The sequence below is a fragment of the Zosterops lateralis genome (assembly GCF_965231275.1).
Source record: "Zosterops lateralis genome assembly, chromosome: 6".
Lineage (NCBI taxonomy): Eukaryota > Metazoa > Chordata > Aves > Passeriformes > Zosteropidae > Zosterops > Zosterops lateralis.
The window spans coordinates 20,215,096-20,228,231 of record NC_139761.1 but is presented as its reverse complement, the minus strand read 5'-3'; the positions used below and the strand labels follow the sequence as shown (position 1 = coordinate 20,228,231).

Genomic DNA, 13,136 nt, shown 5'->3' with positions numbered 1-13,136 from the left:
ATTTATTATGTCTGCTGGTACCAACAAGTGGTCCATGCCAACAATAATGTTCTCAGTGACAAACACATCACTACAGCCCTTGACAGACCATTCAGCACCAATTCATGCGATTTCAGAGCAAGATGAATCACCTATGGGAAAATATGCACATATAATACTTGCTCTGAAAAGTCACCTTTGCTACTAATATCACAGTAAGTCCTTACATAAAGCATACACTCCAGCCTTATGTGTCAAGAACTACCTACAGGATTCTCACCTACTAAACACTGGGGTGATTCTCAACTTCTCTTGTTCCTACAGCAATAGGCTGTTTGACTTCAATCTCTAGCAGATCTCTTTCAGATTTAAGTAACACAGACTGCAGTCAGTCTGCTCTCAGCACATACAGGAGACAAAAAAGAAAAGACTTTCATGGCTGTCCTGCCTCCTTTGTTACATTTTGTCATGAAGCCTTCAGAGAAGAGTGCAGCCCAAAGAGACTCCTATTTTGCAATACAGATGACATGGATTGACAAGGACAGGGAGAGAGGGAGAGAGGGATGGAGAGAGGAAGAAGAAACAATAGTATTTATCATCATATCATGAGAAAGCTTGTATCTTTCCAAAGGTACCTTTAGCAATTATAATAGCACTCAAACCAATGTTCAGAGTTAAGAAGCAGCTTCCTCCAAGGCTGTGAATTTTGAAATAGCTGTGAATTTCTGAAAAATTCACAATATACACACCTGTAAAACATTTGTACTTTAAACAAGCACCTGAAGAATAAAACTTGTCTTGCTGATGTCATTATCGAAGGGTAACATTTCAACAACCTATAGTAGCCCAAATAAGAATATGTTCAGATATACATATCAATATGTGATACCAATTACCAACACACAGTTAAACTAGAAGCCCACATCTTGCTTAGAATAATAGATATAAATAATTCTTTTAATGTTAGTCACACTCACTGTTTCTTGTCTTTGGGACTCGTTGAGCTTTTCAGACAATTCTTCTAGAGTCTTTCTTAATTCAGCATCAGTCCTTTATATAAAAATATAAGTAAGAAAATATTCTACAGTACAAAAGCTAAGTAACACCCACGATAATTTTAAGCAGCAACAACCACCCAGAATATTTTGCTACTTCAATTTGTTCTACAGCCTATTCATAATACATTATAGCCTATTAATAGTAATTTATAGCATAATTAGAAACAAGCCTCAAGTGGAAAATTCATGATAAAAAGCATTCCCATTCCTCAAGTGAAGAAACAGAGCATCTAAGTATCAGCTAACTATCAGGTCAACAAGTACAAAATTATGGACACATCTACAGAGTCCTTTTGAACAGTAGTTTCCTACTAGGAATTAACAGTCTAATTTGTATTATTGCCATTGAACAAAGCACCACAGGTTGAGAAAGCATATACATTATGGCCTGCAGGAGAACTTGCCCTGAAGGGACTCCTTCTCAGTAACAAGAACAAACTAGAAGCAAAGCTGTAATAAAATAAATTCCCTAGTCCTTGTCATTTTGTGCACATATTTTAAAAAGTTGAGGAAAGCCCCGTATATTATAAAAACTGGAATGGGTAGGTGTTATTTACAATGACAAATACTGCAGAGGATGACAGAAAACAGGCAGTTCATAATCCTGCTTTCATCTACATGTTGCACAATCCCTCATTCTCCCTAAAATTATTTTTGAAATTAAAGAGTTTAAGAATTTTTTTCCACACTGTTCTTCACATGAAGTTATATTCTGTTTATACCGATTTCTTCTTGAAAGCTCACGACTGATGTCATCTCCCAGGCGAACCTGTTCACTGCTGAGATCTCGAAGAGACTGGTGGAAAGAATGCAGCTGTAAATAAAAGTACACAAATTAAGCCAAGGCTTAGGAACCCTTTTTTCTGTGATATTCAAAAAATACATATCTACACATATACACACTTTTAAAAATAAAGCAGATAAAAATAACAAACAAACAAACAAACAAACAAAAAAAACCCCTCCATGAACTGTAGTTGAGCCTGGATGACTGGATAAGGCTTGTGCACTTCCATTTCAATCCACCCTTCACAATACTTGCTCATGCTAGTTTAACTTTCAGTACTTTATTTGCTAAACCAAGTCCCCTAACTATGTTCTTTTTCTGTGGTTAGACACTATGGTGACACTATAAACACTAGAGCTTAGACACTATACCACCTCCTTAACCTAATGCAAAGCAAATTGAAACATATGAACAAGTAATGTTCAGGAGAGACATATCTCATGTTAATAGATACTAGTATTGGTAAAACAAAGTTCTGCCCAGCTATATATATTACTATAAATAGATTACATAGGAACTTGAAACAAAACAAGCAGAACAGTATAATGTATTCAGGAACTACCAAGAATAGGTATTTTACCTTGCCCAGGACTTTACACACTCTTTTTCCAGATCCAAAACCAATAAACAAAACCACACGTCTACTTTCCTCTGTAAAACCTCCCATGTTCCCCATTCAGCAGGCTCCTGATTTATCATCAAAGTTTTAGGGAGCAAATGAAAAAATGAATAGGTCATTCACTCTTCATGATATAGAAAGTGACAGTTAATCCATCCTAATGCAACCTATTGCTGTCAACAATTCCATGGCCAGGATTATCGTTATGAAAAACCCCTAACTTATAATATTCCTTTGTTCTGTGCCCTAGATTTAAACCTGGATCTTCCACAACCAAGCTGACTCCCCTCAACATTCAGACACAGGCACTACTACCTCCCCTGTGTGATTAACCAGAAATTTCAACCTGACCTGAGAGACTTTGAAATAACACATCATATTTTCAAAATGTATGTGCAAAGGAAGGAGAGGTATTTAAATGTGTTAAAAGACCATTTGGCTGAAAAACTACTTCATCTAGAAAAAGTCAAGATGGGAATAAAGAGACAGTGGTTACAATAAAAAGAAAAACCCACAACTTTAGTTAAGCAGTACTGCTTTATCTCTGGTCTAACTTCTACCTATAATCATGATCAATGGCTTCACCATTCCTCAAAGCACTATACTCTTCTCACAAAATAGTTAATGAAAAGAAAAAAGCCATATTCCCTCACTGAAAAGCAAGAATAAGGAATAAACCAGCAGTTATCATCAAAACTGGAAAAAAAAGCTATTTACCCACTTAATATAAAGAACTTTATATGCATTGCAGGAACTCCCTTGAATAAAATTGCTAAGATATTTATAGAATATCTAGAAATAATCTAAAATAGTCCTAAGGATTTTGGATGGTTGGGATCAAAGATTTCCATGTAACATTATTTCCTTCCAAGGATTAATTTCCACACTTTCCTTGGGGGAGGAAGAAATGAGGGGAGAACTAGATTGAAAAGACAATGAAACAGGGTTAAATAAAAGTCTAGAATTTCTATATTTCCCAAAAAGTCAACTGAGAAAACTTGTTGTAATTGTTTAAAATTATATGGAAGCTGAGACTGATTTTAAAAAGTCTATATGAATACCTTATAATCAGCTTCTTTAGTATTAGGCTACATAGATTCACTCAAGCAAGTCTAGCAACCCTGTCTGAAAAAGCAAAAGCAAGTAGTGAAATGTCATCTCTACCTCTAGGATAACAGAAGCACTATAATCTTATCCATTAAGGTAATTAATTTCTTTTTTCTGAAGACTGCAAGCAGATACAAGTTAAGGGGTATGAAAATTATCTCTGGCACATACATCCTCTCCTCCTCCCATCATCTGCCTGAAATACAGGCTCAAATTATCCCACTCACAGGTCAGACCAAGAACTAAGATGAGGAACTACCTGTTTCAAAATCAATCCAAGCTACACTGCAGTAAAAGCAAAAGCACTAAGACACCATGCCATTAACTAAAGCAGAATAATCCCCTTCACAGCCTAACTGAACTTCAGCACGAAGGTAAATGTTAATTGGCTGGAAGGGACCTCTGGAGATCATCCCATCCAAGCCCCCTGCCAAGGCAGGGTCACCTAGAAAAGGTGACACAGGAACTTGTCCAGGTGGGTTCTGATGTCTCCAGACAAGGAGACTCCATAACCTCCCTGGGCAGCTTGTGCCAGTGCTCTGCCACACTCATTGTAAAGTTTTTCCTCACACCGAGTTGGAACTTCTTGTGTTTTAGTTTATGGCCATTGATCCCTGCCCTGTCACTGGGCACCACTGAACAGTCTGACAGTATCCTCTTGACACCGCTGTTAGAGACATTAATACACATTACTGAGATCCCCTCTCAGTCTTCTCCAGAATAACAGGCTATTCAGAGATTTTTTTGTTGTTGTTGTTGTTATTAGACGGCCTAAAAAGTAGGGGAATTATTTTCATATTTTACTTTCAATATCACTACCATCTGCATCTTTTCCTCTATAGTCACCTCTTGTAATGAAAAAAGCCTAATGAAGAAAGGCCTAATGAAAAAAACAGGTATCATCGAAAGCACAAATCATAGTTGAAACATCCTTAGCTGCACCTTCATAATCACCTCATTTAATGTAAAAGCAAAGAGTCTGGTGACCACATATTGCCTGTTTGGAACAGCAACTCCCATCAGTGCTCTGTACCTGGTCCACATTATCAGCCTCACGGACAAATTGAACATTTGCAGATCGAGACCTCCGATGTCTATTGCCCTGTGAGTCTCCATAATCCCTGAGAGGAGAAGTGGGCAGGAAGTGGCGGTTGCCTGCAGGAGATAAAAAAATAAGTAGGAAGACAAGATTTTGTATGGAAAACTTTGCATTTTGCTTCATGAAAAATGCATATTTCATCTTGACAATATCCTTCTAGGTCACATCACAGACAAAACAACTACTGAATTACATAACATGCATATGACTCTTTTAGCTCTTCTCAGCATTCTTCTTCAATTTAAACATTTCTTACCAATGACATACAAGTATTCCAGAAAGAGGAATTGTTTCTCCAAGAGGTAGTTTTTCCTCAAATTTTGTTTGCCCAACCAACCACTTTTTCCTCCACGTGAATATATCAGAGCTTCAAACTATTATATTTCACAGCTTTTACATAAGAATGAAAATTTTAGAGCTTTCTACTAAAATATATTAAATACTACCTCTCAAAATAATACTCCTCCCAAGCATACCTTTTCCCAAAATAAAATTAATTTTCTGAGACAAATGAGGAAAAAAACCTACTCTTTTGAGTGATAAATAATTTCTGGTTTTTCTTTTCCACCGTTTCCAAACATCCATAATCCCATGCATTTAAAATTTTAATTCTCTTTTTGCTGCGAAGCAAGATTCAGAAGCTGCAATATCTTTTGGATTTAGCTTTAACTTATATGCACATACAACTCATGCAGTGGCAAATTAATTTTCTCAGCTGAAAGAATCAATGTTTCATTTAGATCTCTTGGGATATCAGCAGAAAATACTAACAGAAAGAGAAAGCTGGAAAAATTTACCACATAAACAATTGCATAACTTAATGCAAGTCCTCCAAATTTCTAAACTCAGTTTCTTTGAAGTAATCAATGATGACTTTTCTTAAGACTATCTCTATACATTTTTCTTAATTTCCTCTTTGCATAAGACACCTATATGACATAATTCAAGCATACTCAAGCCCTTTAAATATTTTACCTGATGTTCCTTCTCCATCCAGGTCACTGGGATATAAGCTTGAGAGAGATGCACTTCTCATTCCAGAGTTTCGTGTTAGTCGCTGGCTCCTTAATTGACCTATAGATTGCTCCAGTGTTTCTTTTAACTGCAGAAAAGTTACAATTTACTGAAATATGAATACACACTTGTTTTTTTAAAAGCATGGAAAATATTATTTCTTTAAAAGTCATTAAGAGAATAAAAGCTATTTTTAAGCCAAGTACAGCTATGAATTAATAACAGCTTTTCTTGAATATCTCATATATCACATTCCTGTAATTATACCAAAACACGCTTCCAACATTGGCAGCTTCAAATATCAAGTTTCTTAAAACACTGGTGCACCACATGGTATATCACCATGAAAACACAGAAGTTTGTCTCCTACAACCAAAATAAGACCTATTTGCCAGCAATGCTCATTAACAGTCCTGCAAAATCCAGAAAATAACTTCAAAGAAATGATTTTTTTACTGGAATTTTTCCACCAGCCCTACTTGGAATCAATTATACATATGGCTATGAAATTTCCCTAAGCAGCTTTATAGAAATCTCCGTTTTTAGGAGTTTCACTTGGAGGAAAAGGAAGCCATTCCCAATTTAAGAGTACAGAATTAGCCATATTCAAAAATTAATTCTTAATTTTTCAAAATCACATCTTTTTTTTTACAATTGCATTTTTTAACTTTGGTTCTTAACCACTTGCTTTGTCATACATTTATTTAACAATCCACAGAACACCAGTTTCTAAAGGTTCTCTTTTTTCTAAGAGAAGCTTGTAAACAATGGTCAAATTGATGCTTTACTCCTGCAGAATTATACACTGGGTTGGATCTCTCTCTGAAGAAAACAGCCTTCTTTTCTACACATTTGCTTCTTTGCTCTCTCTACCTTCACATGTAAAATGTTCCTACATTTCACATGTATCTGTTTCAAGGCAGCACCTGCTGCCAAATTGTAAACCTCTCTTGCCCTACCAGTGCTAATTTGTTTCACTTTCTTTAAGACACCTGTTTTTAAACTTGTAGAAGTTTCATTTTTGGAATTTTCATCCTTTCTGCAATTTAAAGCAAGCTGGACAACACGTCCAGAAACTGTTGCAGAATGACAAGGAAAAAAAGCTACACCAGTATAATCACAATCCCATTCCCTGCTATAATTCAGCTTTTGTCTTATCACTTCTTCATGCAAAAGAAACGTGCTCCCTAATACTCTCAGCTACACATCTTGTACTTGGCATAGTACTATAACACAATCTACTGGGTGCTTATAAACCAGAAATCTAATGAGCCTACAAAGCCTGTCAGAATTTCATTATGTAACTGTATATGATATTACATATTACTGTATTTATTATATTACATATTACTGTATTATGATTTAATTTGCTCAAATAAATATTAAAAGTTTCTGTTTACAGCTACTTAACTCCTTAGATACTCTGTCCATTAATACCAAGTTATGAATTCAACTAATGGAAAAGACCTAAGAAGTTAAGATAAAGTGAAAGTTGCTCACAGTTGTTATTGCTTTGGTTTGCTCCTTGTTGTATTCTCTGTATTGTCCTAGCAAATGGTCAACATGTCTTAGATTTCTGTTGGTATCCTAAATAAGAAAAGTTTTAGGAAAAAAGTCAGAACAGAAATCTCCTCTAACCAAACATTACTATTTTCTATTTTTTTATTGATTTCTAAGATTAAATTGAAAACACAAGTGCTTTCTAAAGCACTTAGCATTCAAAGTCCTATTCAAGTAACCAGAACCTAAAGGGGTACAGCATGGCTAAAGGAAGAAAATGAAGAAAAAGAAAAAAAAACAAAACCAAATGCTATAATTTTAGAACAATATTAAGGCCTCAGCTTCAAGTAAAAAGTTTTTTCAAGTTTCAGCCACAAAAACCTTTTTAATCCGAAGACCTTAACATTACCTGCTTGTGGAACAGAATAGTTACTGGAGAAAAAACAAGCTTTTGAAGGTGAACACACTAGGTAAGGTCACTGCATGAATATTCTCTGACCAGAGAAACACCTGGATCAGATGGAAGATCTGCTGAAAAGCAGCCCACAAAAAGCAATTAGTTTAAAATCAGAATTTCAGAAGAGTAGCTAGAGAATACCAAAGAATCCCTTTTAAAAAATAGTCAGTCTGTATTCTTATTAACTTTTTATCTTTTTTTTTTAATTGGTTTATTTTCCACAGACAAAGTTTTTAAGTTTAAATTTACCACTCTATATTGATTTTTCTCTTCTCATATATTAAAAGGACAAAAATATTGTTGGCCAAACAATAAGTAATAAAACATACACCCACCCACTCTAGGTATTCAGAACTGTCAGTTAGAGAAGAATGGGAATAAATTGTCAAACACTAATGTTGTCAGGATGGCTAAATCTCTGCTCTCACTCACAAAACAAAATCAGATATTCCCTCTGCACCCTCCACTTTTTCTTGCTCAGGTACATATCTCTTAGAAGTTTAGAAATAATGCCTCTCACAGTGCTTTTTCACATCTAGAAAATATTTGAAATGTAAGCTCTATCCTGAAGGAATTGACTGCTTACATATTTATCAGAAATTTGGAAATTTTACACAGTACAAAGACAACCAAGACAAGGCTGAAACCTTCTGCTAGAAAATTTAATGTCTCTTGTGAGAATCTAACAAAGCTGATTTGGCCTTATTCAGTTTGCTAACTTTAAAAATAGTATTATCCAACACATGGTTGTTTTTAACAACACTCTATTACTGCCTGAAACAGCAGCTGTATAAACGTGTCACGAGCCACACACTTTCAGCTCGAAAGCAGTATGATCAATTTCCCAAAACCATTTTTGGTTTGCACAGAAAGCAATGTTTTCTGTACAGTACACTCCACAATTTTAGAAATGAAAATTTGACCCTGTGTTACAGAAATGCAAGCTCTATAAATAGTTTAAAACTGTGTTTTGTATACAACCTGCAAAGTGCTTGCTAAAGTATGGATCTTCTCTGTAACTTCCTCAGCACCATAGTTCTGAGCTCTGTTGTGGGATGCTCTCAAAGGCCGCCTTCCACTTCGACTGGTAAGAAAGTTGTCTGAATCGCTGGAGGAATCTGCCATCAGTACCTTGAAGCCTGGGCAGGACAGACAGAAAAAGTAACATCTGTTAAATCCTGTTTGTAACTGAACAGTCTTACACAATATTCCCAAAGCAACTACATAAACTCAGATTACGTTTACATTAGCCATTCTGGTTTGGGTCAGCAGGATGTTCTTTTGATGCAGATCTTCCAACTGCTCCTCAATTATTACCTTTGTTCACACTATGAAGCAGGGTCAAGATGCAGGAGGCAGAGCCTCTTAGGAGCAAATTAAATCAAAATATGCACTCTTGCTGTTCAGTACCCATGATAAAATTGTGGCCCAAAGCAAATTCTCCTTCCAAAACAACAGAGTGGAGGCATCAATGTTTTATCAATCATCCTGGTCTGCAGAACAATTCTCCTTTACCTCACACTACTCACTAAGCTGTCTTCAGAATGGCGATTGTTAATCTCAAGGACGGCAAGATAGAGGGAAAATAAGTCAACAATCATCAGATGGGTGAAATTTTTAAAAACTAAGACAGCTGTGCCTAGTATAGTAAAGTCACATACTAACTGATTAAAATAACAATCCTGCAAAAGTAGGTTAGATTGAATTTTTTTCTTAAACTATTACACACTGCAGCAGTTTGCTTTTAAGGTCATGGAATGACTAGATGAAAGAAGAAATAGACTAGCAAACTCCTGAACCCCTGTAGTCAACAATAAAAAAAGTCACAGTAAGGATGTCATTCTTCTAGTCATGAGAGCTAAAGATTCCAAAAAAAAAAAAACCATGGATGGATTCAAATCTTATATTAGATTTTATAAGGAGGCAATTTGATGTTTTTCCAGGTCCTTATATTTAATTTTTAAAAGGTTGCAAATTTGTGTCCCTCAAACTTGGACAAAAACCTTTCAAACATTAAAGAAGACCAAATCAACGTGCTCAGTCTGTGCTCGAGTACATCAGTATTCCTTATATTTTCTGAACTGGTGAATTTACATCATCTTTCCTCTTCTTACCTCACTAAAGCACATTTTTACTAACAGTATCAGAGTTTGCTATTCCAGTTCCTCACTCTCATCAGCTGCAATGAAGTCTTAATGAGACTGAAAAAGAATAAACACTAAACACTAGGAAACAGGAATTAGGGGATATTTTCAAAGACAAAGAAAAATAAAATAAATAAAACACTGGCAGAAATAATAACATGGAATAATATTGGTTTTACTGTAATCTGGTAAAAAAACTCAACAAAACCCAACAAACAAGTAGACCCAGCCATAAGATTCCCAACTACTGAAAAGCAAAGACTGGAGAAAAAATGGGAAATAAAGGTTTAGAGCAGGAACAATTAATGGGTTTATTTTCAGCTGTCCAAAAATAGGCTCATTAGCTATATACTAGGAAAAGCACAGAAGAAAGGTCAGTAATCAAGGTAAACATAAAAAAAGCACAGGGTAAGGAGGACATTTCATCTGAAGAAAACTTACTATTTATGCTTAAGCATTCCTCTTTGTTCTCATGAGCAACCTAAAAGGAACCACAAGTACTTTTAAGGTGAAGTTGTTTCACATAAACCAACATCCTCATTTTTAAAGGAACTGTGCAAGTTTCATTTTAGACTAAAAAAAATAAAAATCACAAAGAAGTAGAAATTTGTAGAAATGTCCCATATGCACATTTGCCTATCAGCTGAAACAAACAGAGAGCTATCACTTTTTCCAAAAAGCTACACTAATTTCAGCACATGACCATATGACCTACTTGACAGTAAGATTCGTTTGGCTCTTACTGTTTTTTAGTTCTATCCAAACAGATCATAAGCTTTATTGAACTGATGAGAAGCATCAATACTCAGTATTTTCCTTTCCTGCAGGAAGCAGAGCATTTCAACTTCACTGAGAACTCTTTTTAAGAAATCTGCCAGGTAAGAAGCAGAGCTGACCATCACAACGTCAAGTTCTTCAGCTCAAGTAAACAAAAGATAAAGTCAGTGTACACAACTTGATTATTCCTCAAGTGTTTTATTTGTTCAGCTCCATACAAACTAATCTATCACTAGGTAACTAACTTCGTGTTAAAGGAATGGTTAAAGCCTTATAGCTAAGACTAAGCACGACCAAAAAAAAAAAATATATATATATTTATTTTTTTAAAATATATATATAATTTTTATACAGTTATTCCAGAAAGGAACCTGAAAGGCCCAAGGCCCTTTCTTTCAGTGCTTGTATTTAAGCCCGGAAAAAGACAGGAAGGTGATCGCATATGGTGATTTTTCAATTTTTCACCATTGTGCCTTCAGGGATCAGTACCACATTTTATTACCAATTTGTCACACCGTGCTCCCAGCACACTTCAGCAGCACGGCACACAAAACAGCTCCTTTACACCGTTCATAAGCAAGCAATGCCCTCTGGAAACCCTCCTCCCGGAGGGCACGCAGGAACTCCACTAACCCCGGCTCCAGCTCTGAGTCTCCTGTTCTCTGGCCCAGAGAGGCCCGCGGAGCACAGAAGGGCGCCGGGCACGCCGCCGGACCGTCCCAGGGACCCCGCGGCCGCCGCGCCCCGCGCCTCCCGCGCCGCTCCAGCCGCGCCCGCCCTCCCGCTGCGCCCCACGCCGGACAGCCGCCCCCGCACACCGCCCTGGCCGCCCCCCGCACATCGCCCTGCCCGCGGCCCTCACCGCACAGCGCTCCGAGGCGAGGCCGCCCCGGCCCGGGCACCTCCCGCCGCCTCACCTCGCCGCTATGGCAACTTGAACTAGCCGCCCTGCCGCCAGCTGCCGGGGCCGCGGGCCGGGCACCGGGCACCCCGCAGCGCTCCCTGGGACAGGGAGTCCACAAGCCACGGGCCAGCCATGGAAAATGCCGTGCGCGGGACTTCAACTCCCGAGAGGCTTTGCGGCGGCAGCGCGGTGAGGGACGGGCAGGCCCCGCCTTGCTGGGAGGCTGCTGGGCCTGCGGGGAGCGGTGGTGGCAGAGATGGGAGGTGCCGCAAGTGACCTGGTGTTTGAGAAAGCTGTTCTGTGAAACGCTAAATTTGTACAAAATACACATTGGTGTTTACAAACATGTCAGCAAAACGATTCCGAAGAGCAGAAACAAAAGCTGTTGCCCTGGTAAAGCCGGCGAGTCCTAGCAGACGATACGCTGGGAAAAGGCGTGTGAGCTACAGAGCAGCTGTTGTTTACCAGGAGGCATCTCCCTTCCTGTTTCTTGGCTTTTTCTTGTTTCCTTAAGCCACGCATCTCCCTGCTCCCAAATGTTGTTACCCTTGTGTGCAGTAAAGACGACCAAATCTGACTGGCCTTGAAGAGAGAAAAGGGATAAAGAGTGTTGACTGATTACAGGAAATGTCTGCTGGGCCTCTGAAACTTGGGCAGGGCTTACAATAGGCCAACAGACACACCGGAATATTTGATCACCTATAGGTGAGCACACCAGCCAAAGATAAATGCAGTGAGCTGGGGTTTTAAAATACATATTATGTCCATTGCCTCTGGAGTCCCCTCCAGGCAGTGACCATTGGCATTTGAGCACAGTAATAGGGCATGGCTGGCGATCCACAGTGCCTACCTTCATTCCTGTCCTGCAGGACAATGCAGCAGGCATTGAATGTCATATGGTTACAGCACACTTCAGGTATAAGTCAGGTCTCCCGCACTGGCAGTATTCACCAGCAGTCCAGGCCATGGCTCTGGCTCCTGTGCCTTTGTGGTCGTGCTTAGGAGGCACTAACCTCATCTGAGCTGAAGGCAGGTGAGACACAGTACAGGAATGTAAGGATATCGTTTCTTTCAGGGTGAGCTGAAGCATTAGTGAACAAGTAGTAAAGAAATAAGTCTTCCCTAGCTTCAATACCTGTGCATTGTCCTGGCCTTTCCTTTGCAAACTGTGCCAGAGTCAGGTTGTATTTGCAGGTCTAAATGCAGGGTGAGAATCAGGGCTTCTGCTCAGTCTTCTGCTTAAGGTGATCTCTGGGAGACAGGCTCTGAATTCTCTGAGGGTTTTTCTCTCAGTTTTGCACCTGGCAGTGGACTTATTACTCCACAGACTCCACAGAATTAATCTTTCAGCAGATTTCTTTTCCTGCCCTAGTAGTGTCTCAAGCCATCACAGATAGGATGAAGGGGTATGTACCATGTCCTGGATGTGACTGGAACATATGAGAAGTGTGTTTATACCTTTGCTGCATGCAAGCACATCTGACTTGCTGCTAACACAATGTTCCAGTGGAACCTGATTCCAGTGCTGAAGCCAACTTAGGAGGCACAGCCGCTGGTATGTAAAGACCAGGCAGGATAACCGTGCATGCACCGACTGAGAAAGTAGCTGGTTGGCAAAGAGCACTTGCTAGATTGTAGCAGACGAAGCAGACGCTTCCAGTGCTTCAAAGGGCTGTCTGCACCCAGCTACA

General features: G+C 38.6%; 1 protein-coding gene across 3 annotated transcripts in view; it reads right to left on the bottom strand.

Annotated features, from left to right (window-relative positions):
* The window catches only part of CEP128 (centrosomal protein 128), a 92,062-nt gene extending 80,571 nt beyond the window's left edge, over positions 1 to 11,491 (bottom strand). Inside the window, exons 1-8 of one of the 3 annotated variants that reach the window (XM_083863238.1) lie at positions 11,459 to 11,491; positions 10,206 to 10,245; positions 8,602 to 8,759; positions 7,164 to 7,250; positions 5,625 to 5,751; positions 4,584 to 4,705; positions 1,760 to 1,851; positions 957 to 1,029 (exon numbers count right to left, since the gene is read on the bottom strand). In XM_083863238.1, the coding sequence (XP_083719364.1) occupies positions 957 to 1,029; positions 1,760 to 1,851; positions 4,584 to 4,705; positions 5,625 to 5,751; positions 7,164 to 7,250; positions 8,602 to 8,745 (645 nt within the window). In that variant the 5' untranslated portion in view covers positions 8,746 to 8,759; positions 10,206 to 10,245; positions 11,459 to 11,491. Of the gene's footprint in view, positions 1 to 956; positions 1,030 to 1,759; positions 1,852 to 4,583; positions 4,706 to 5,624; positions 5,752 to 7,163; positions 7,251 to 8,601; positions 8,760 to 10,205; positions 10,246 to 11,403 lie in introns of all 3 variants that reach the window. The other 2 variants (XM_083863237.1, XM_083863239.1) reach the window with 2 other exon arrangements.
* Between the last annotated feature and the right edge of the window lie 1,645 nt (positions 11,492 to 13,136).